General features: G+C 52.4%; 1 protein-coding gene across 1 annotated transcript; it reads left to right on the top strand.

Annotated features, from left to right (window-relative positions):
• The first annotated feature begins 365 nt into the window (after positions 1-365).
• Positions 366-10,879, top strand: LSM4 (LSM4 homolog, U6 small nuclear RNA and mRNA degradation associated). Its single transcript, XM_024194222.3, has 5 exons — positions 366-426; positions 1,140-1,181; positions 3,975-4,073; positions 6,528-6,711; positions 10,129-10,879. Exons 1-5 carry the CDS (start codon positions 424-426, stop codon positions 10,215-10,217), a joined length of 417 nt encoding a protein of 138 aa, XP_024049990.1. The 5' UTR covers positions 366-423; the 3' UTR covers positions 10,218-10,879.
• The last annotated feature ends 9,199 nt before the right edge of the window (positions 10,880-20,078 follow it).

The following is a 20,078-nucleotide window of genomic DNA, read 5'->3' as shown; positions in this document are numbered from 1 at the left end:
GGGCGGGGCATTTGGGGGCTCTCTGGATCGGGGGGGGTCTCACCCTGGGGTTCGGGGCCCCTCAGGGGGGCGCGAGGTTATTACAGGGGGGGGCGCGGGTGTTTAATTGACGGGGGGGGGTGACACTCCCAGGCTCGCTGGGTCATGGGGTCACCAGCGCAAACGTGTGAGAACCCCAGCCTAGCTGGAGCGCCACGCAGAGGATTGTGGGTCATACAGGCTCCTGGAGGTGCGGGGGATTGTGGGTAAGGCGGCCGCCCCGCGCCATTCCTTCCTTTGCGCCCGCCGCCCTTTGCGGCACCGTCGTAAAACGGCGGCTGTCGCGGAGGACTGGGCTGGCCCCGGCTTAGCTCGGAGTTTATTGGCTCGGGGCCGCGGCGGAGGCGGTTTGAGCGGCGAGGCCCGCGCGGCCGGAGCGGGAGGATGGTGAGTCGGGGGGAGGGAGCGCGGGGCTGGGGGGCCGGCGGGGGGGCTGAAAGGGGGCGCGGGGCGGGGCCGGCCGGGGGGGGGGGCAAGGGAGGAGGAAGGCGCGTGGCCCTGCTGCAGGGCTGCCCAAGAGGTACCGTAATACACCTAATAGCGCTAGCAGCGTGCAGCGCCTAGTCCCGGGGGTCCTGGCCCAGGGGCGCTGCGGCACTACCGTAGTACACCTAATAGCGTACACCCCCTAGCATAGTGGGCCCCTGGGCTGTGGCTGGAGGGGGTCCTGGGTGCTACCGTGATACACCTAAACCACTGAAATGTACAGCCCCTAGCACCGTGGGCTCTTAGATGCTGCTGTGATAATGCACCGGGCAGGTCAGTGTGCGGGGCTGTGGTGTGGTCGATGCTGGGGGCACTCGCGGGTTGTGGCTTGGCTGCGCCTGGCATGTGGTGCTGTTTGCGGGGGAGGGAGTGTCTGGGTGAGACTCGGTCCCTGCTGGTTTTTACCTGACGCTCAAAGGTAAGTTTGGGTGGTGGGAGCTCATGTAACATCTACCTGGCAAAATGGTTCTTACTCCTCCCTGCAAAGTGAAACAGAGTCCTCTTGTGCGTGGTAGTAAATTCATAGCTAAAATCACTTGGTCTGTAAATGGACTGTTTTATCCTCTATTTTGCTGACATGTTTCTCAGGCTTATCCTCTCTCCTTCTCTTCTAGCTTCCTTTATCCCTGTTGAAGACTGCACAGAACCACCCTATGGTGAGTAACAAGGATATTTCCTACAAGCAATGCTTGCAATCCCTATAAAGCTTCTTGGGTCACCAGGTCAGGGTCTGTGTGTTGGAGGGTAGGGAGGTGAATTTGGAAGCTCTAAAAAAGTGAGGTGCCTTAAATGTATTTTCTGTATCTTCCATGTGCTTCAGCCACAATGTAGTGTGGTGGGCCTTTTTTCAGTCTCTTATTAACTTAGTGTAAAGTAAACCTTCCAAATCTTGAGTGACTTTTTATGAAATAAGATTAGAATCAGACATGGCAGAGATTCTAAGCAGTGTCAGGTGCATTTTTCACCACTCTCAATTTAATAGAAGTCTCACTGTTTTAAAGGCGAGTCTTTGGGCTGTCGCTCATCTCTTGTTTTAATTTAAAACCCATAGTCACGTAATTTAACAAAGCATCTAGTGTGTTTGTGCAGCAACTACTGCACGGAGCTTTCTAAGGGCATTGCAGCTATTCTGGAACTGCTAGCACAATAATGTCCCAAGTACCTTTACGTTAGAAAGGCAGTCTGTATATGAATGTTAGAAAGATCCCGTTGTAGTCACTGTTAAAAAATTAACACAAGAATTGGTCAAGTAATTATGGCTGTGTAGACAAGTAGCTAGGGCCAGCTGATGCTTATTATCCAGCTCCGTTGACTGTTTTTTAATTCCTTTGTATGTTCGTCTTTGATTGTGAGCTCTTCGGGGCAGAATCTGCATCTTCGTATGTATGTGGAGAGATCGGGCATGTTGTGGGTGCTACTGGAATGCAGACAAGAAAAATATAAAACTCTGTTAGCAAAGGTTGTTTGCAGAGAGAACAGAACAGATGCTACACAAATGCAGATCTCGTGCAGCATCATTTGGAGCTTGCCTAGACTTAAATTTTCTTTGTGTTTTGGGGGCATTTTCCTCACTTTATCAGAGTAAGTGGGGGAAGATGGAGGAGGCTCATAAAATTTAGGGGCCAGATACACCTCTACCCCGATATAACGTGACCCGATAGAACATGAATTTGGATATAACGCAGTAAAGCAGCGCTCCGTGGGGGGGCGAGGCTGCGCGCTCCAGCGGATCAAAGCAAGTTGGATATAACGCGGTTTCACCTATAACGCGGTAAGATTTTTTTGGCTCCCGAGGACAGCGTTATATTGGGGTAGAGGTGTATTTTGTTCCAGTAGCACTCTTATTCCTCCTGTTTTCTCTTTCCTCTCCTTTTTATTTTATTGGGGGGGGGGGTTGTTTTCTGAGTGGGTCTCCTACCCTCTGGTTGGTGTGTCTTGCTGACTTGGGTCTAAACTGCCCCAAGCAGCAGAGGAAAACAGTCTCTTGGTCATGTTAAAATGTACTGTAACCTGAAGTATTTAAATTCAGTGAACCTGGTGGTCCCAGTACAGTTCCCTGTGGGCAGTAACGCCTTGTGTCAAACTGTACAAGCAATTTGACACAACTGCAAGTCACTGCTGCAAAGTGGATCAGGGCCAAAGTGGTGCTGGATACAAAGCTGTCTCTGTCCTGTAGAGAGGGTGTCCTTTTCAATTCAGGTTGCAGGCAGTAATACAGGCAGGGCCACTAGAATTCTGAGGTGGGATTAGCAGGGGTCTCAAACACGCATGCGGCCCGTGGAGCTCTTCCCTGCGGCCCCCAAGCTCCCCGCGCGCCTCCCCCCCAGTTACTTCCTGTCGCCGCCAAACTCCCCTCACCCCTGCCTCCCCTGAGTTATTTTATGTGGCAGCTAAGCTCACTGCTCGCTGCTCCCCAATGTTTGGGGCCGGGTCTCTCCCCCGGCCCCACTTGCCGCCCCCATGCACCTCCCCCGAGTGTCTCCCGGGCTCACTTGCTGCCCCCTCACCGCCCGGAGCCTGCAGCTCACGCTGGCTCCACTCCAGGTCCTAGTGCCCCCCTCCACTAGTGCCAGGGCAGGCTGCTCTTCCCCTGCCCTTCTGCCCTAGTCCTGAGCCTCTCCAATGCCCCGAGCCTCTCCAATGCCCCAAACCCCTCATCCACAGCCCTCACCCCTGCACCCCCTCCTATCCCCAAACTCCATCCCAGAGCGTGCACCCCTGCCCCAGCCCAGAGCCTGCACCCAGCACCCAAACTCCATCCCAGAGCCTTAGGCAGGTGGGGGTGGAGTTTTGGGGGGGGCAGGTTCTGGGCACCACCAAAATTTCTACAAACCTGCCACCCCTGGAAGAGGCAGAGCAGGGGTGGAGTGGTGGTGCAGCCCAGTGCAGTGGGGGGCTTTACTGAGTGTATATATTTTATTAAAACCGCTTGGAGGAGGAGGTGGAGAAGAAACGGGGCAGGGGCGGGGCCTCATGGAAGGGGTGGAGTGGGGGCAGGGCCAGGGGCAGCGAGGGGTTGTCAGTGATGCAGCCCTCAGGCCAATGCACTAGTCCTCATGTGGCCCTCATGGTCATTTGAGACTGAGACCCCTGGATTAGAGTGTGGCAGCAGCTTTTTAATCCTAAAGCTTGAGTAGCAAAAAAAAAGTTCCTAGCACACCTCGGGTTTTATTCTCCCTGTTCCTGTACAACTCCCATTAACAGGAGGTAGCTGTTATATGTGCATGTAATGTGGAGTGGCTATACCTCTTGGCGTGTCTTGTTTCTTGCCTAAATTATACCATATACGCTGATTTGGAAGTTCACTTCCTCTTGTACAGTCTTGCACTGTGACTGCTCTTCTCTTGCCCATATACGCTCTTAAGGGATAATTGATTCAAATATTGTCTGCTCTTGAGAATTTCATAGTTGCTGGTTTATTGTATTTGACTTTCTCCATTGTCTCTCAGTTGGTGGAATTGAAAAATGGTGAAACGTACAACGGTCACCTAGTGAGTTGCGATAACTGGATGAACATCAACCTTAGAGAAGTCATCTGCACATCAAGGGTAAGGTTGGCTATTTTAGATTACACTGTCAGGTGCCCCGTGCTAGGAACCCACAGTCTTACTCTGGCTGTCTGATAGCTGCTGCCTGGCCATCATTCTGTGTTCTCCATTTAGTGGGTTACCACTTTTAAGAGATCTTTGGTAAGAACTAGCCTGTTTGAGCTGTTCCCATTGACATGGTATTCATGCATTATGCTCAGTCATAGTGTTTAATGTCTATGTAGAAGTGAGGAGGACCTTCTCTTAAATGCAAATAAATGTTTGTGTACTTGCCACCAAAGGCAAAGAAACAAAATGGTCAAACACCAGTGAGTAAAACAGTTTGCAGGGAATCACAGGAACCAAAATTAACCAGACTGGGCAATGGGAGGAAACGTATGCTACGGAGTAAGTGCTTCATTTCCAAATAAAGAGGAAAAGGGGCTCAAGAAGAGAAGTGAGAGGAGGTATTGTGGAGATTTCCACAGAGACTGAATCTGAACTGATAATAGCCTGCTGTTGAGTCAGGGTTGTCCGATATACAAAGGTTCCATCTTGGTTAACTGTGCATGCTATGTAACAGAGCTTAGAGCAGAGGCCAAAACCGGGCAGCCCCTACAGAGGATGGGGAGGTTGCGCCACCCTCACCTGCTCTGCTCCGGCCCCACCCCCCCTGGTGCCAGCCTCTGCCACTAGCCATGGCTCTGTTCCTGGCCCCAGCCGCAGCCCGCCCCACGGCCTGGCTCTGGTGGGGGTAGGGGGCGTGACCCTGAAAAGTTTGGAGACCACTGGCTTAGAGCCAATCTTTGTGCACCTTTCCTAGACACTAGTGTAACCATGATCATGTTCTGCTTAATGTTTTGTTTGACTTTCTTCTTCCTTCCTGTGTCTGATAAACTGTTTTTGTTTAAGAGAACTGGGATCTGTTTTTTACCTATATTAAATTGGAGTTAGATGGTGTCTGATGCTTTGGGAAGGGCACTGGCGGCAGGTAAAGCCTGGAATACAGTTAGTGAGCTGTTAGAGCACCTGGTTGAGGGCAAAAAGGTTTCCAGTGTCTGTCCCTTCCTCCCACGGCACCGCAAAGAAGCTTGTAGTGGTCCGAGTGAGCCCATAGAGTGCTACACAGCTGGACGCATGCCTGGCTGGGTTACACCCACATGGTTGGTGTGGCTCATCCTGCCTGGCTGCCTTTTTAATCCCCCTCCAGTTGTGCAATAGGAAAACATCAATAGACAAGTCCAGACTTAGCAAAATACACCCAGGATACAGTCAAGCAGGCCTCAGCTGACCCTGCTGATCTCTGGTTAGTTGAATGGTATTAATGGCAATGGCCACTAGATGGCATGGGACTGTATCTGGAGGATCTGGCTCTAGACTAGTTAGTTTGTTTACTTCTCTGAGTACAGAAACAAGGAAGTGAAGGGAGACTGGCTCAGTCGTTTCCTGTATTTTGAGCTGAAGTCCAGTTAGGACGATCCAAGGCTGAGGGTGGGGGGCAGCAGTAAGCTAAACGGGAGCAAGGCACCCTTACTGCAGAGCAAGTGTCCACACAGGGAGCTAGCCCTGAATAACCCCGTGTGTGGACAAACCTCTGAGCTGTTTCAGTGATGAAAGGCCCTTTTTGGTGGCTGCTGTCTGTCTAGCATAAGTTAACAAAAGGCAGGGCAGGCTCTCTTCTCCCCTTCTCCCGACTGCATCATGGGTCAGTCTGTGGGTTACTGTTCAGCTCAGACACCGCTCTGATTTCCCTCCTTCTCGCCATTTCATCCATCATTTAAGAGCTAACGTACTAACAGGGTTTTGTCCACAGCAGAATTGGAAGGTTCTGCAACTCACTTCACAAAGGGCAGCCCCATAACGCCGAATCTTAAACCTGCTTTTCAGAGCCACTTCCTCCTGTGGGGACCTGTTCCCTCTGAAATGTGTGTCTGGTGGCCACCCCGCCCCTGCATTCATTCTGCTCTGTTGGGCTCCTCTAAAGGCAGCCTTCGAGTGCCACATTAATAGGCCCAATAGGGTAAAATGGGTGGGTGATTTCCCATGTTCTTGGAGCTGAAATCTCCTGTTGCAGATATGCCTCTGGTGAAGAAGTCGTGTTTCTGTTTGCCTTTGAGTCTGCTTTCTAAGTAGTAGTTTTTAGTTTGCCTTAGTCCTGTGTACACTTTCAGTCCCTCCTAGTGCTCAGTAGATGTAAGGATCTTACCCTCCACCTGAACTCAGACTTCGTGCACTTTTAATAGTGTGTGATTTATCCCACAAGTGATGTGTTAAAACTTTAGCGGCAGATGTACAATGCCCTCTTCTCCCCCCCCCCCCCCCCCCAAGCCAAGGGATGTATTTGTATTAGAGGAACCATTTATGCTGACGATAAATAAGTGGTAAAATTTTCAAAGTGACTTAGGCATTTCTGAGCCAAAGACGTCAGAGCGCACGTGTGCACCTGCTCTGCCCTAACGTGCTTCTCCCCGACAGGACGGAGACAAATTCTGGAGAATGCCAGAGTGTTACATTCGCGGCAGCACAATTAAATATTTGCGTATCCCCGATGAAATCATTGACATGGTGAAGGAGGAGGTGGTGTCAAAGGGCAGAGGTCGTGGTGGCATGCAGCAGCAGAAACAACAGAAAGGCCGAGGAGGTGGAGGTGCCGGGCGAGGTAATGGTCCTGTTTGCTTGCAGTGGAGTACCTAGGCTTGTGTCTCAAGCAAATCTCGTCGGTGTAACTGTTGTTGTTGTTCCTCAATTCTAAACTAATAGTGCTGTGTGGTGTGAGACCCTGGAGTGAGCCAGCTAAGGAGGACTAAGTCCTTCGCCTTGTTCACAAACGTGCTGTAAGGCAGGTGAACACAAAGGGAAGCGCAGGAACTGTTCCTCTTTGTTTGCTGGAGCTGGGTAGGAGCGTAACAAATAAGTCAGTCCCTGAACTTGGCCGTGTCAGACTCCTTCCAAACAAGCTGTGGCCCGTTCGGGTAATCGCTCTGTCCCTCTCTTCGCATGAGGTTTGTGCGATCTGCTTCGTTAGCAAATCCGGTTGGGGGGAAAGAGTGAAGGTTGTGTCTGAATGTGCTTTGGGTTCTGACCATTACTGCAGTGGGGGAGGGGCAGCCTCTTTCCAGTGCATGGCTCAGGTGAGGCACTCTAGTCTGCTTAAGAGACGCACATCTGGCCATCCCTTTGGGAGGTCTTCGCATTGCTTGTCAGAGAGCTAGCTGCTGACCTTTTGTTTCACTTGCTGAATGTTTGGAGCATTCTCACCCTTCCAGCTGAAGGCTTCATGTTTGTTGTAAGGCAGGGCTCTCAAACTCAAATGACCACGAGGGCCACGTGAGGACTAGTGCATTGGCCTGAGGGCTGCATCACTGACACACATCCCCTCACTGCCCCTGGCCCCGCCCCCACTCCACCCCTTCCATGAGGCCCCGCCCCTGCCCCATCTCTTCTCCATCTCCTCCTCCAAGCGGTTTTAATAAAATATATACACTCAGTAAAGCCCCCCCACTGCACTGGGCTGCACCACCACTCCACCCCTGCTCTGCCTCTTCCAGGGGTGGCAGGTTTGTAGAAATTTTGGTGGTGCCCAGAACCTGCCCCCCCCCCAAAACTCCGCCCCCACCTGCCTAAGGCTCTGGGAGGGAGTTTGGGTGGGGGAGGGGGTGGGGGTGCAGGCTCTGGGATGGAGTTTGGGTGCTGGGTGCAGGCTCCGGGCTGGGGTAGGGGGTGGGGGTGCAGGCTCTGGGATGGAGTTTGGGGATAGGAGGGGGTGAGGGCTGTGGGGCTGGGGATGAGGGGTTTGGGGCATTGGAGAGGCTCAGGACTAGGGCAGGGGAAGGGCAGCCTGCCCTGGCCACAGTGGAGGGGGGCACAAGGACCCTGCGGCAGCAGGTGATGCCGGAAGCCGGCAGCGGCAGAGCAGAGTGGAGTCAGCATGAGCTGCAGGCTCTGGGCATTGAGGAGGCAGCAAGTGAGCCCGGGGGACACTCGAGGGAGACGTGTGGGGGTGGCAGGCGGGGCCGGGGGAGAGACCCGGCCCCAAACATTGGGGAGCAGGGAGCTTAGCTGCCACATTAAATAACTCAGGGGTGGGGGGCGCGGGGAGCTTGGTGGGCCGCAGGGAAGAGCTCCGCGGGCCACGTGTTTGAGACCCCTGTTATAAGGTGATCCCCTGAAAACCACTGTAGAAATACGTGTAGGGTGCAACGATCACAGGGGTTGCCCCAGCCCCAGGATCCTAGCATTGTTGGTCATTCCTTATCCTCCTGCTTCTTGTCTCCCACCCTTGAGGCCAGTTGCAGCTTTGGTCAAACCTATGGGATTCACTCAGTACTGCTCCTTACTTAGCCAAAGAGTTGCTCTTGAGCCAGGGTCTGAAGCTTCTCTTAAGGACAGTCCTGGACCTCACGTTCATTCTGTTACAGCAAAATGTGAGGTGGCCTAGGCCACCTGTGACACAAAACTAGCTCTCGGTGCACCAATAACTGGAGAGAGAGTGGCTGTTATGTGGATGGAGCAGCCTTAAAGGCTGGTCACCAGAACCATTTCCTCTCGTACTGCTCACACGAGGAGTTGCAGTGAGTTTGGCAGTTTCAGATTTGAACTAGAGAGCTCGTGAAGGGGACTCTGTTTGCAAAAGCAGCATCCCGAGGAATGTCTGTCTCCTCCCAGAGGAACAAAGTTAGGATTTCTGCTGCTGTTGCTCAGCCTCTGAAAGCCTTCGAAATGCAAAAGTGACCTTTAGAAATCTGAAGGCGCCTTTATTTCTCTTCCCTGCACTCCGGTAACCACAGCACTTGGCATTGCTGCTTCTGGATTCAGTGGTTTGGACAAACATTTTGCATGAAATATTTCCTCTAGGCCTTGCGCCCTCGCAGTATCCACCTGGTGGAGAGCAGAGTTGATTTCTCCACTTGAGGTAGAGGAGTTCCCTGCTGCTTTGAGGTGTAACTTTAATTAGCTCAGGGGATATTTTAAAGAGTGGCTGTAGCATTAGCTAATCAGCTGAAAGGCTCTTGTTACTGCAGCACAGAAAGGGTGACACAGTTTGCTAAGGAGCTAGCAGGCAGGAGGCACCGTTCATGACCCTTTCAGCAATCGGGGGCTTCTTGCTCCTGGCCAGCAGGAGGGGGCACTGTAGTCCACATCTTCAGCCGCTGGGGGGAAGGAGGCAGCTCCTCCTTTCAGGCCAGCAGTGTGGCTAACTTGACTCACCTGAACAGTGCATGGCCAGGCTGTAGAGCCGGGGTCCCCACACTAGTACGTGCCCCACCAGTGGCATGCGAGTTTGGTGTCCCTTCACAACAGCCGCTGCTCTAGGGCCAGCTGTGCAGGGGTGTAAGCAGGGTGAATCCCAGAGCACCCCTATCTCCAGCACACCACAGTAATCCTGAAGGCTGGTCGGAGAAGCTCCCTGACAGTATGTTTATGCTGATTTGGGACTAGCTTAGTTTGGTGAGCAGTGCTGGAGAGAGGTGGAATTGGGGCTACGCTACAAGGCTGCTCCATTTGCTGATGCCCTGACCAAAGCAGCCCAGTCGTGAGTGCCTTCTGGGTCAGTACGCTGGGTGGAACTGAGGCTAGGTAATAACACAATGCGACACTCTTGTCCCATTTTGTAACTGGTGTATCTTCGAAGTGTCACTTTCTCCATCATGTGGATTTCTGCATTCTTGTTGGTGTCCTTTTTTCCCTACAGTAGAATTTTCTAATCTCACTAAATGACTGATACATTGGTCTAGTTTTTAAATCCATGTACTGGGCCACTTATTTTGAAAATCGTAACTTTTAATTTGTGATCCTAGTGCATTCTACTAGTAACTGCTGCAGTGAGTATCTTGCTAACAGTCTTTGCAGAGAGAGATCGGACAGCACTCCGCTGATAAGAGCGGTTACATGGTTGATTGTAAAAAGGGGTGTTGTGGATTAGCAAGGTGTAGGTTTTAAGGCTCTTTTATCACCTCATTTGAGAGCCATGGAAAAGGAATCTACCAATCAGGCAAAGCATGTGTGACTGTATTGCACCCAGATTATTCACTGGAGGTTACAGCTGATTTATTCTTTCACTGCTCTTCTTCCCCAGGAGTGTTTGGTGGTCGTGGCCGAGGGATACCAGGGAGTGGAAGAGGGCAGCAGGAGAAGAAGCCAGGCAGACAATCTGCAAAACAATGAGACTCTGTACCTTTGCCAGAGACAGTGTTGGGAGGTTATATGGTTTTGTCACCTCCGGATTGCCATGTGTATAAAGGTGTTAGATTTCTAAACTTCAATTAATCAAGCTAAACAAACTCTGAATCATCATGCACCTTGTCAGTCCCCCAGGTCCCAGTCTGCTGGTAAAGCTAGAGTAATTTTTTTTAGCCAGTAAATCCATAATTGGAAAGATTTTGGTTCTCTTTTCAGTTTGGTAAAGGAGGTGACTTCAGTAGACTCTCTCCTGAGAAGAGTTACATTCTGTTTAATTCTTCAGGCTCACTCTATTTTTAATACACACGGAAATGTTGTCCCTTGTATGTTTTAAGAACTTGTGTAAACATTTTGAGGACAGTTTGGTTTTGTTCTTTGTTTTATACTTGAAATCAGATTTGGGATGTTTTTACATCTGTTGCATACACACAACTTTTTAGTTAGAAAAACTGAAATCGAGGACATTGTATCTTTGCTTAAGAGCTGTCTCAAAGTTTCTTTTTTTTTAACGCCTTTTTTAACTTGCCCTCTGTTTCTGATGAAGCAGTGGTCCCTCTCTACCATGCCTTGGACCATAGGTCAAGGGGAAAACACTCTTGGGTTGTGTGATTTAAAAACTGAAAATAATAAACCTACTACTACAGGTTCTCAAATCACATCACTAATTCCTGGCTTTGTTTGCTTTGTTACTGTATGTGAATGTCACATCGGGAAGTCCTGAGGTACTGGTACCAAGAGGCTAACAGCTCTTTTTACACTATATATAATTAATTTGGTCATAACTACTTAAATTAAAAATGAATGTTTCGTTGGCTTATGTGCATGCACTATTCTGAGTTCTCCGTGGTAAGTGAGTTTCCCAAATACTGATATATATTTTTTTTTAAATTTAAGACTGTGGATGAACCTTTTCCTTTGTAAATGGGTTGAAATGCCGAGGCACCACTTAGTCTTCCGATGACTTTATTTGAGAGAGGATTGAATCGTGAGGGAAGAGGAGGATGTGCTTTGACTAGTCTTTAACCCTAACCTCACTCTGGAGACTGACTTTTTTTGAAATAAGACTGATTTCCCCCCCCCCCCCCCAGCTTGCTTCTTGCTTGATGCGTAGAGATTAATTTCATTAACAATATCTGGCATTTCCAAGCCTCCTGTAAGAATCTGGGCTTAGTTTTTTATCCTGGTGAAAAGGGGGAAATCCTGGCCCTGCTGAAGTTAGTGGGAATTCCCCGTTTTCAGTGAGGACAGGATTTCCCCATTGACTTCAGCAGGGCCAGGATTTTCCCCAGTCTTCAGTCCCAGAGGCGGTAATGTTCCCTGAATGAGAAGTAGTCCTAGAATAGACTTACTGACCTGTTCAAACTTTTGGCATGGAAATAGATGCTGTAGACCTTTGCCTCGGCTATTTCTTGTCTTGAAAGACTTGAGTCGTTTTTTTCCAAAAATATTACAGGTAACTTACCCTTCAGCTCTTGGTGAGAACGCAATTTCCTTTCTAAAGGGGTATCTGTGTTCATGTCCACCTCTATGCCCTCAGTCCCCTCTTCTGAACAAGAGCAAACAAGCAAAGAACGTGCTTTTAGAGATACATATTTTTTTAATTCTTACCTTATTGAACCAGTCCAGTGCTAAGTTGTGAGTGGAATAAATTCATTGTTCACCTGTAGAAAATGACTCTTGCCTGCTGTCTGCAACAAAGCTGGGCCTTGGGGTCTGTTTTAGACAATTGGTTAATTTTTTATAAATCAGTGTCATCACCAAAAAAACCAAACCCTCCCCAGTTGACTGGCTAAAATGCCCATCTTTAACCCCCCCCTGTATATTTTAATTGGTTATGTTTGATCACTGGGGCCTGTGGATCTTTTGATCCCTTGGAGCAAAAGCAGCGAGAGCGGTTCAAATGCCCCCAAGTCTCCTCTTGCCAAGGACACGGAGACCAAGCAAATGGAAATGGGGACCTGCTCTCTGGGTTCATTGGAAATAAACATGAACAGTTTCTCCCCTTTAACGTTCTGCTCCCCTCCCCTTCCCATCCCGGCCTCGAGCCAGGAGCCTTCAAGTGCTGCAGCTGCCTCAGTGAAAGAGGAAACAAGTGCTGCAAAGGGTGGTTCTTAGTGTGTCTACCGTATGGAGTGAAGGTCTAGTCTGGCCAGACCCAGCGCAGTTCCAACAGGCAGCCCTTTGGCTTCAGCTCAAAGTAGCATCCCACTAACCACTCCTTAGGTGACTCCTAACGACCTGAAACGCTTGACCCCGTAAAGTCATTGGGAAGTGCTGCTAGCATTTCATTGCAACAGGGGAGTTCCTCCTCCGCAACCCTCTTTCGCTTCTCCTTGGGAATATTTCAGGCCTTACCCAGCATCTGCATGTCCTGCCTTCTGCAAAGGAGCAGTTACCTGCAGGACTAGATGTCATGTGTTAGCAATGTACATCTCTGCTGTGCACGTATTGTCTTTCCTGCCCGCTAGCCAAACTAGCGTCTTCCCCTGTTTGCAATGGGGGGTGAGGTGTGTGACAGAACAGTGTCACAGTCAGGCCATGGCAGTGTGAGGAAAAGCTATGGGGGGGGGAGCTGCAGCAAAGGAGGGAAGTTGTCCGAATTGCTCATGAAGCTGGGATGCAGCCAGAGCAGTAATCAATGGCAGTGTCTGCTCCCAGTGGGGGTGGGGAACCACATTAGCCACAGGGAGAAGTGTGCAGTCAGAGCCTGTTCCTCCAGCTCCCCCTTCCCCACGGAACAGGGTGTTCTGAAGAGCCCGCAGTGCTCCTCTTTAGGGTGTTGGCTGTCCCAGGGAACCTGCTATTCCACCCCCACCCCGCTTTTCTCTCCCGGCTCTATTGACTCGGAGTTTCCCTTTCCCTGAAATACAATTCTTCTCTTTTTGCCACAGCCCAGCTGTGTGGCAAGGGCTACCCCTTGTTCTGAACCATACCGTTGTGTGTATTTATGGGGCAAGTGTTTACACTAGGAACACATGATCTCTCTTTAGCAGAATGCTTATTTTGCAAAGCGTAAACAGCTCTCTGTTGACTCTGAGCAGCTCTGACTCATAACGGCTGTGCCTTCAGCTGGAAGCCAGCATAGGAATAGTTACACAGGAGAAGCCTGCCGCCCGGAGGGAGTGGCTGCAGAAATATTTCAGGGCTGTGTTAAGCAACTAAAAATACACTTTGAATCCTCCTCCTCCTCCTCCTCCTCCTCCTCCTTTTCCTTTCTAAATTTCAGATTGTTCCATGTGCCTCCATCAGGCTGCTGGGAATGGCTGACAGCTCAGCGTGGTTGAGGCTTTCCCTCCAGAATTCAGAGCCAGGTTCTCTGTGTTTTCTGGAAGGAAATAAGAATTGAAAAGCGTGTGCTGTCTCTGAGCTGCCGCTTCCCGCTGAGTCCTGCCTTGCTGGTGTCGGTGGGTGAATCCCAGCAGTGGTTAATTCTCCTTCCCAAGCTGCGGGCGTCTCGCTGCTACACAGCTGAGGAGTCATTAACTGGGGGTGGGGGGGGCACAACCTCATGCAACCTGCCTCCTGGCACTAGTGTTTTCCACACCACGTCCTTCCTGCCAGCTCCAGAGACCATCCTCTAGAAAGGCTGGGAGTTGGATGGAGCCCCGCTGAGACTCTCTGCACTGCTGTGCGGGAGCTGGCTCTGCAGCGCTTGGGCCTCGTACTCCAAGCACTGGCTGCCCCTCCCCTCATGTAGGCAAAGAAATGAGACCATGGGCTGGCCAGGGGAATAATGGATGGGCTCCTGCCCAGCTGCTAGCCCTGCCGTCGGGATGGAGAGGAAGGAGAGTGCCCAGGGCACTAGTGTGGGATTCAGGGTTCACTTTTGTTCTGTGCCAAAGCTTCCCTCGCTGACCTTGGGCCAGTCATTTAACGTCTCTGTCTCCGTTCCCCTCTGTAACTCAGGCACAGGGGCACTGCCCTGTCTCGGGGGGCACTGCGAGATGGCATTCCAGCATGCTAGATGCCCATACTATGATGATAAAGGCCAGAAAAGTTCTTAAACTGATTCAGCTCCGCGCAGAGCTCTGCATCGTGGCCCAGGGCGCGGTCTGTGTGCTTGGGGGAAGAAGAGCCCCCCAGGCCAACATAGGAGCAAGTCCTGCTAGCGCCCAGCTCTACAGAGCCCTGTAACCGCAGCTCCAGCAGCACTGAGATGGGCTGCCCCCCTTGCAGTGCATCAGTGGGTTCCTGGCCCTGAGCCAGGGCCCACAGGGAAAGAACTTATCCCAACAAGTCCGTCATCAACCCTCCTCTTCGCCCAGCTGGGGAAGCGTTTCTCAGGGACAGACGGGCTGGGCTGGGTTGGGACGTTGTGGGGCCCTGCTCAGGCGGGGGAAGGGCTGATCTGGAGAGCTGTGGTGCTTAGTTCAGGGGTCGTGGTTACAGAGAGCTAAAGAGCCCCTCCGAGCCCCCCCCCACCCCCTCCCGCACGTGCAACGTTAACCATGCAGCCGCGCTGCTCTGCGCAAGCAGAGGGGCCTGGACCTTAGAGCTGGGGCCTGCGGAGAGCTGAGTCTAGCCTGCGAATACCTGTATGGCCTCCACCACCGCCAGCCAGACCCCTCCACCTTTTCCGGGCGAGCCACAGCCCTGCATTGCCAACTGGCCGCCACTGTCCTCTATCCCAAACGTGCCACCTCCCCTTGGCCATGGTCACATGCCAGCCCCCCTGCAGCGACTGCTTACCCAGGGCAGGGAGTGCGTCCAAAGGAGCTCTGCAGCTGGATCCAAGAAGGAAGCAGCAGCCCTGCCCTGCCAGCTCTCTGCCGGCGCTGCACAGATCACAGCGTGGGGACAGCGGGGAAAGAGGCCTCATACGCTAGGGTTGACCAGGGCCCAAGCTTGCCCGAGACTGAGGTGTCTAGAACTTAGAACGGTGCCCTGGAGGGTGTTAACGTATTTGCAGAGGGCATCAGCATCATCCACTATTAATCGGCACGTGCTGGGCCTACAGCTCAGGCCCCTGGAGCTTCCCTCTCTGGAGCTGGTGGCTCCATCCTTGCACTCTGCGAGCTGGTGGAGGAGATTGTCGCTAGGGCAGCTGAATTCCCCTCTGCCCCAGGAGCATCGCACCCGAGAACACACCCCTTTGTTAGCGTTGCACCGGGACCCGCAGTGATAGGTTCTTCACATGCATTGGGTGTTTGACAGGCCTGGTGAGACCCAACCTGCCTTGTCCACCTCTCCATTCTCCTCCCCGTGATATCCAGGGTTCGCTCCGATACCAGTGGGACACCCAGGGGAGAGGTTTTGGAGCCGGGTGAGCGCAGAGCCATTGTACGTCTCCTCAGTGCAGTGGCAGAATTCTTCTCCAACTCCTACAAGATAAATATAGCTGGCAGGTGGCAGAGCAAAAGTGTGACTAAGTGGGTACGCGTGAGCTCCGGGTCGCTCTGGCTCCAGGAATAGCATGTGAGGCATCGATTCGATTTGGGAGACTCCAAACATGGCTGTAGCTCCTATGGACTATGGATAAGGAGGCAGCTCCTCCCACAGGGCTTCCCATGGCCCTAACACAGCTGGGAAAAGCCTTTGTTGCAGTTCTCAGGTTTAGGGTGACCAGATGTCCTGCTTTTATAGGGACAGTCCCGATATTTGGGGCTTTTTCTTATATAGGCTCCTATTACCCCTCACCCCCGTCCCGCTTTTTCACATGTGCTGGTCACCCTACTCAGGTTGCCTGCCCCACAAGGCACTTGGGGAACCAGATTGAAGTGTCCTCTGAACAAAATACACATTCATAAAACACATCAAGTGCTAAGCTGCCTGTGAGCCGCTTACCAGGCGGGTGTGTCTGCCATGCCACAAGGAGCGTTCGGAAGACTGATTGACCCTGTTGCAGATCGCTGAACAAGGCTGTCTCCTTGGGGTGGGGAGAGGCACAGAGAGCAGCAAGGCAGGTAATTGGCTGCACTTCGTTTTTCCAGGAGAAAGGTTTTAGAAAACAGCAAGTCGCTGAGTGTTGCTGAGAACAGGGTTTGGCCTAGGCTGGGGGGGCACTTGGGTATCATAGAATCATAGAATATCAGGGTTGGAAGGGACCTTAGGAGGTCATCTAGTCCAACCCCCTGCTCAAAGCAGGACCAATTCCCAACTAAATCATTCCAGCCAGGGCTTTGTCAAGCCTGGCCTTAAAAACCTCCAAGGAAGGAGATTCCACCACCTCCCTAGGTAACGCATTCCAGTGCTTCTGGAAATAGTGAAATAGTATTTCACTATTATCCAACCTAGACCTCCCCCACTGCAACTTGAGACCATTGCTCCTTGTTCTGTCATCTGCCACCACTGAGAACAGCCGAGCTCCATCTTCTTTGGAACCCCCCTTCAGGTAGTTGAAAGCAGCTATCAAATCCCCCCTCATTCTTCTCTTCTGGAGACTAAACAATCCCAGTTCCCTCAGCCTCTCCTCATAAGTCATGTGCTCCAGCCCCCTAATCATTTTTGTTGCCCTCCGCTGGACTCTTTCCAAAATTTCCACATCCTTCTTGTAGTGTGGGGCCCAAAACTGGACACAGTACTCCAGATGAGGCCTCACCAATGTCGCATAAAGGGGAACGATCACGTCCCTCGATCTGCTGGCAATGCCCCCACTTATACAGCCCAAAATGCCATTAGCCTTCTTGGCAACAAGAGCACACTGTTGACTCATATCCAGCTTCTCGTCCACTGTGACCCCTAGGTCCTTTTCTGCAGAACTGCTACCTAGCCATTCGGTCCCTAGTCTGTAGCAGGGCATAGGATTCTTCCGTCCTAAGTGCAGGACTCTGCACTTGTCCTTGTTGAACCTCATCAGGTTTCTTTTGGCCCAATCCTCCAATTTGTCTAGGTCCCTCTGTATCTGATCCCCACCCTCCAGCGTATCTACCACGCCTCCCAGTTTAGTGTCATCTGCAAACTTGCTGAGAGTGCAGTCCACACCATCCTCCAGATCATTAATAAAGATATTAAACAAAACCGGCCCCAGGACCGACCCTTGGGTCACTCCGCTTGAAACCGGCTGCCAACTAGACATGGAGCCATTGATCACTACCCATTGAGCCCGACGATCTAGCCAGCTTTCTATCCACCTTCTAGTCCATTCATCCAGCCCATACTTCTTTAACTTGATGGCAAGAATACTGTGGGAGACGGTATCAAAAGCTTTGCTAAAGTCAAGGAATAACACATCCGCTGCTTTCCCCTCATCCACAGACCCAGTTATCTCCTCATAGAAGGCAATTAGTTTAGTCAGGCACGACTTCCCCTTGGTGAATCCATGCTGACTGTTCCTGATCACTTTCCTCTCCTCTAAGTGTTTCATAATTGATTCCTTGAGGACCTGCTCCATGATTTTTCTAGGGACTGAGGTGAGGCTGACTGGCCTGTAGTTCCCCGGATCCTCCTCCTTCCCTTTTTTAAAGATGGGCACTACATTAGCCTTTTTCCAGTCATCCGGGACCTCCCCCGATCGCCATGAGTTTTCAAAGATGATGGCCAATGGCTCCGCAATCACATCTGCCAACTCCTTTAGCACCCTCGGATGCAGCGCATCCGGCCCCATGGATTTGTGCTCATCTAGTTTTTCTAAATAGTCCCGAACCACTTCTTTCTCCACGGAGGGCTGGTCACCTCCTCCCCATACTGTGCTGCCCAGTCCAGCAGTCTGGGAGCTGACCTTGTTTGTGAAGACAGAGGCAAAAAAAGCATTGAGTACATTAGCTTTTTCCACATCCTCTGTCACTAGGTTGCCTCCCTCATTCAGTAAGGGGCCCACACTTTCCTTGACTTTCTTCTTGTTGCTAACATACCTGAAGAAACCCTTCTTGTTACTCTTAACATCTCTTGCTAGCTGCAACTCCAAGTGCGATTTGGCCTTCTTGACTTCACTCCTGCATGCCTGAGCGATATTTTTATACTCCTCCCTGGTCATTTGTCCAATCTTCCACTTCTTGTAAGCTTCTTTTTTGCGTTTAAGGTCAGCTGCCCCCTGCATGGAAATCCTATTAACTCTGCAGACCAGGGGCTGGGAATCAACCCCAGAGAAGGTGCGTGCAGATGACAATGGGATTTCTGCTCGGCGGCGATGAAAACTTGGCAGTAATGAGACGTTCTGGGAACGAGGGCTCTGTATGAAATGGCTGCATCCCAGGGCAACTCCAGAAACTGCCTACTCTTCAGCGTCTGCCTGCGTAGCCCAGCGGTGCTGCGTCTCTGGCCGAGGGCATCGGTTTGGGAGCTGCACAGCGGCAGCAGAGACAGAGCAGAAGGGCGGCAGGCCGTGGGCCAGCATGATGCTCTGGAACGGACTTTCAGCCAGCCTCCCCTCCACGGGCATTGCCCCTTCCAGGAGCTGGCCCTGGAGCCGTGAGCACGCTCACTCCCGGGCCGCTGGGCCACAGGGACGGATCCCGTGGAGATGCTGGAGGCTGAATGGGTGTGTGGACGACGTCTAGAGAAGGCCAAATAAGTGGAGGATTCATTCTCTCTTGCGAGGGTGATGGCCGCCCGGCACTGGGCAGGGGGGCTACCCACCTCCGACTCCCAGGCCTTTTCCTCCTCTGACAACTCCAATGCCTGGACCTTTGCTCTCAGAAAGGATGTGAACTAGCCCTGCCAGCCGCGCTGGAGGACCTGGGCACGGAGCGTGGAGACGCTGGGTCTCACGACGACCCCGCCTGTCGGGCCAAACCAACAGCCTGACTCTGCCCAGGAAGTAGAGGATTGCAAGGCGTCCCCGTGGCACCCGATTGCCATGGATACTAGCTGCTGCCTTGATTCCTCTCGGGGGATGTGGACACTGCAGTCAATACCCCATGTCAGCCTGGGGCGTAGGGGCTATAACGTTGCAGTGTAGCTATCCAGGCTCTGGGACCCCGCAATGGGGGAGGGTCGCAGAGCCTGGGCCTGACCCCAAACATCTACACTGCAATTGGATAGCCCCACAGCCCGCGCCCAGGTCAGCTGCGGGTGGGTTATTGCAGTGTGGACGTCCCCTGAAAGGTTAGCTGGAAAGGCCTCTATTAATCAGCGCCTGCTGGTGTTGCAGCTGCTCCCCAGCCTGGGAAGGCCAGGCACTGCTCACAGCCCTGGCTGCTGGCCAGCCCCCTTCCACTGAGGCCCAGGGGTTGCTTTGCTCCGCTCTGGAACTGATTAAAGCACCTACAAGCAAGGATGGCTCTCATTCAGCCTCCTCGCAGCCTGGACTCCAGGAGCAAGGAAGTTTGGGGGGCCCCTCAGGTGCCCTCCTGGGCTGGAGCAGGAGGGCACCTGATGCTGCTCGCCCGGGGCTGGTTCTTCGTGGGTGGGGACGTGGGCCTGCAGCCAGGGAGCCACCCAGGGCAAGGAACAGCCACGTCAGGCAGCAGGGTGGGGCTGTTTGCTTTGCTGACATCGCCGGGGCCGGCAGCTCCAGCTGGCAATTTGTGGGGCGTAGAGCAAACAGCCTCACGAAGGGGGGGGTGCATGGAAACCAGCGGGGCAGGCTCCCAGTGTGCACCTCGGGTGGGCAAAGCCGCTTGACACCAGCCGGAACAGCGTCAATGTGGAGACAAACCAATTAAAGGGACAGGGACTCGAGCTGGCCCTGTGAACCGGCTCCCAGGAGGGGGGCCTCTGAGGGACGCCTGGTGCGGAGCCTCCCATGTGCATGGGGCTCCAGACCATGGAGGGAGTCGCTGACAGTGTTTCCTCAGGACGGAAAGTCTGAACCTGCTCATCTGGCAGCACCAGCCCCGCCCCTGTAATTACGGGGCCCGTGGAGCCTCCCTGGGATGTGGCTGTGGGTGGAAACTCGGCGATGAGTTAAAGCAGGAGCCCCCTGCCATCCGTCCCCGCACTTCCCACCCCCCGGCCTGACCCGAGTGC

The sequence above is a fragment of the Terrapene carolina genome, unplaced genomic scaffold, assembly GCF_002925995.2.
Source record: "Terrapene carolina triunguis isolate 2854851 unplaced genomic scaffold, T_m_triunguis-2.0 Scaffold194, whole genome shotgun sequence".
Taxonomy (NCBI): Eukaryota; Metazoa; Chordata; order Testudines; family Emydidae; genus Terrapene; species Terrapene triunguis.
The sequence above is the reverse complement of the archived record's forward strand: the minus strand, read 5'-3'. Positions and strand labels throughout refer to the sequence as shown.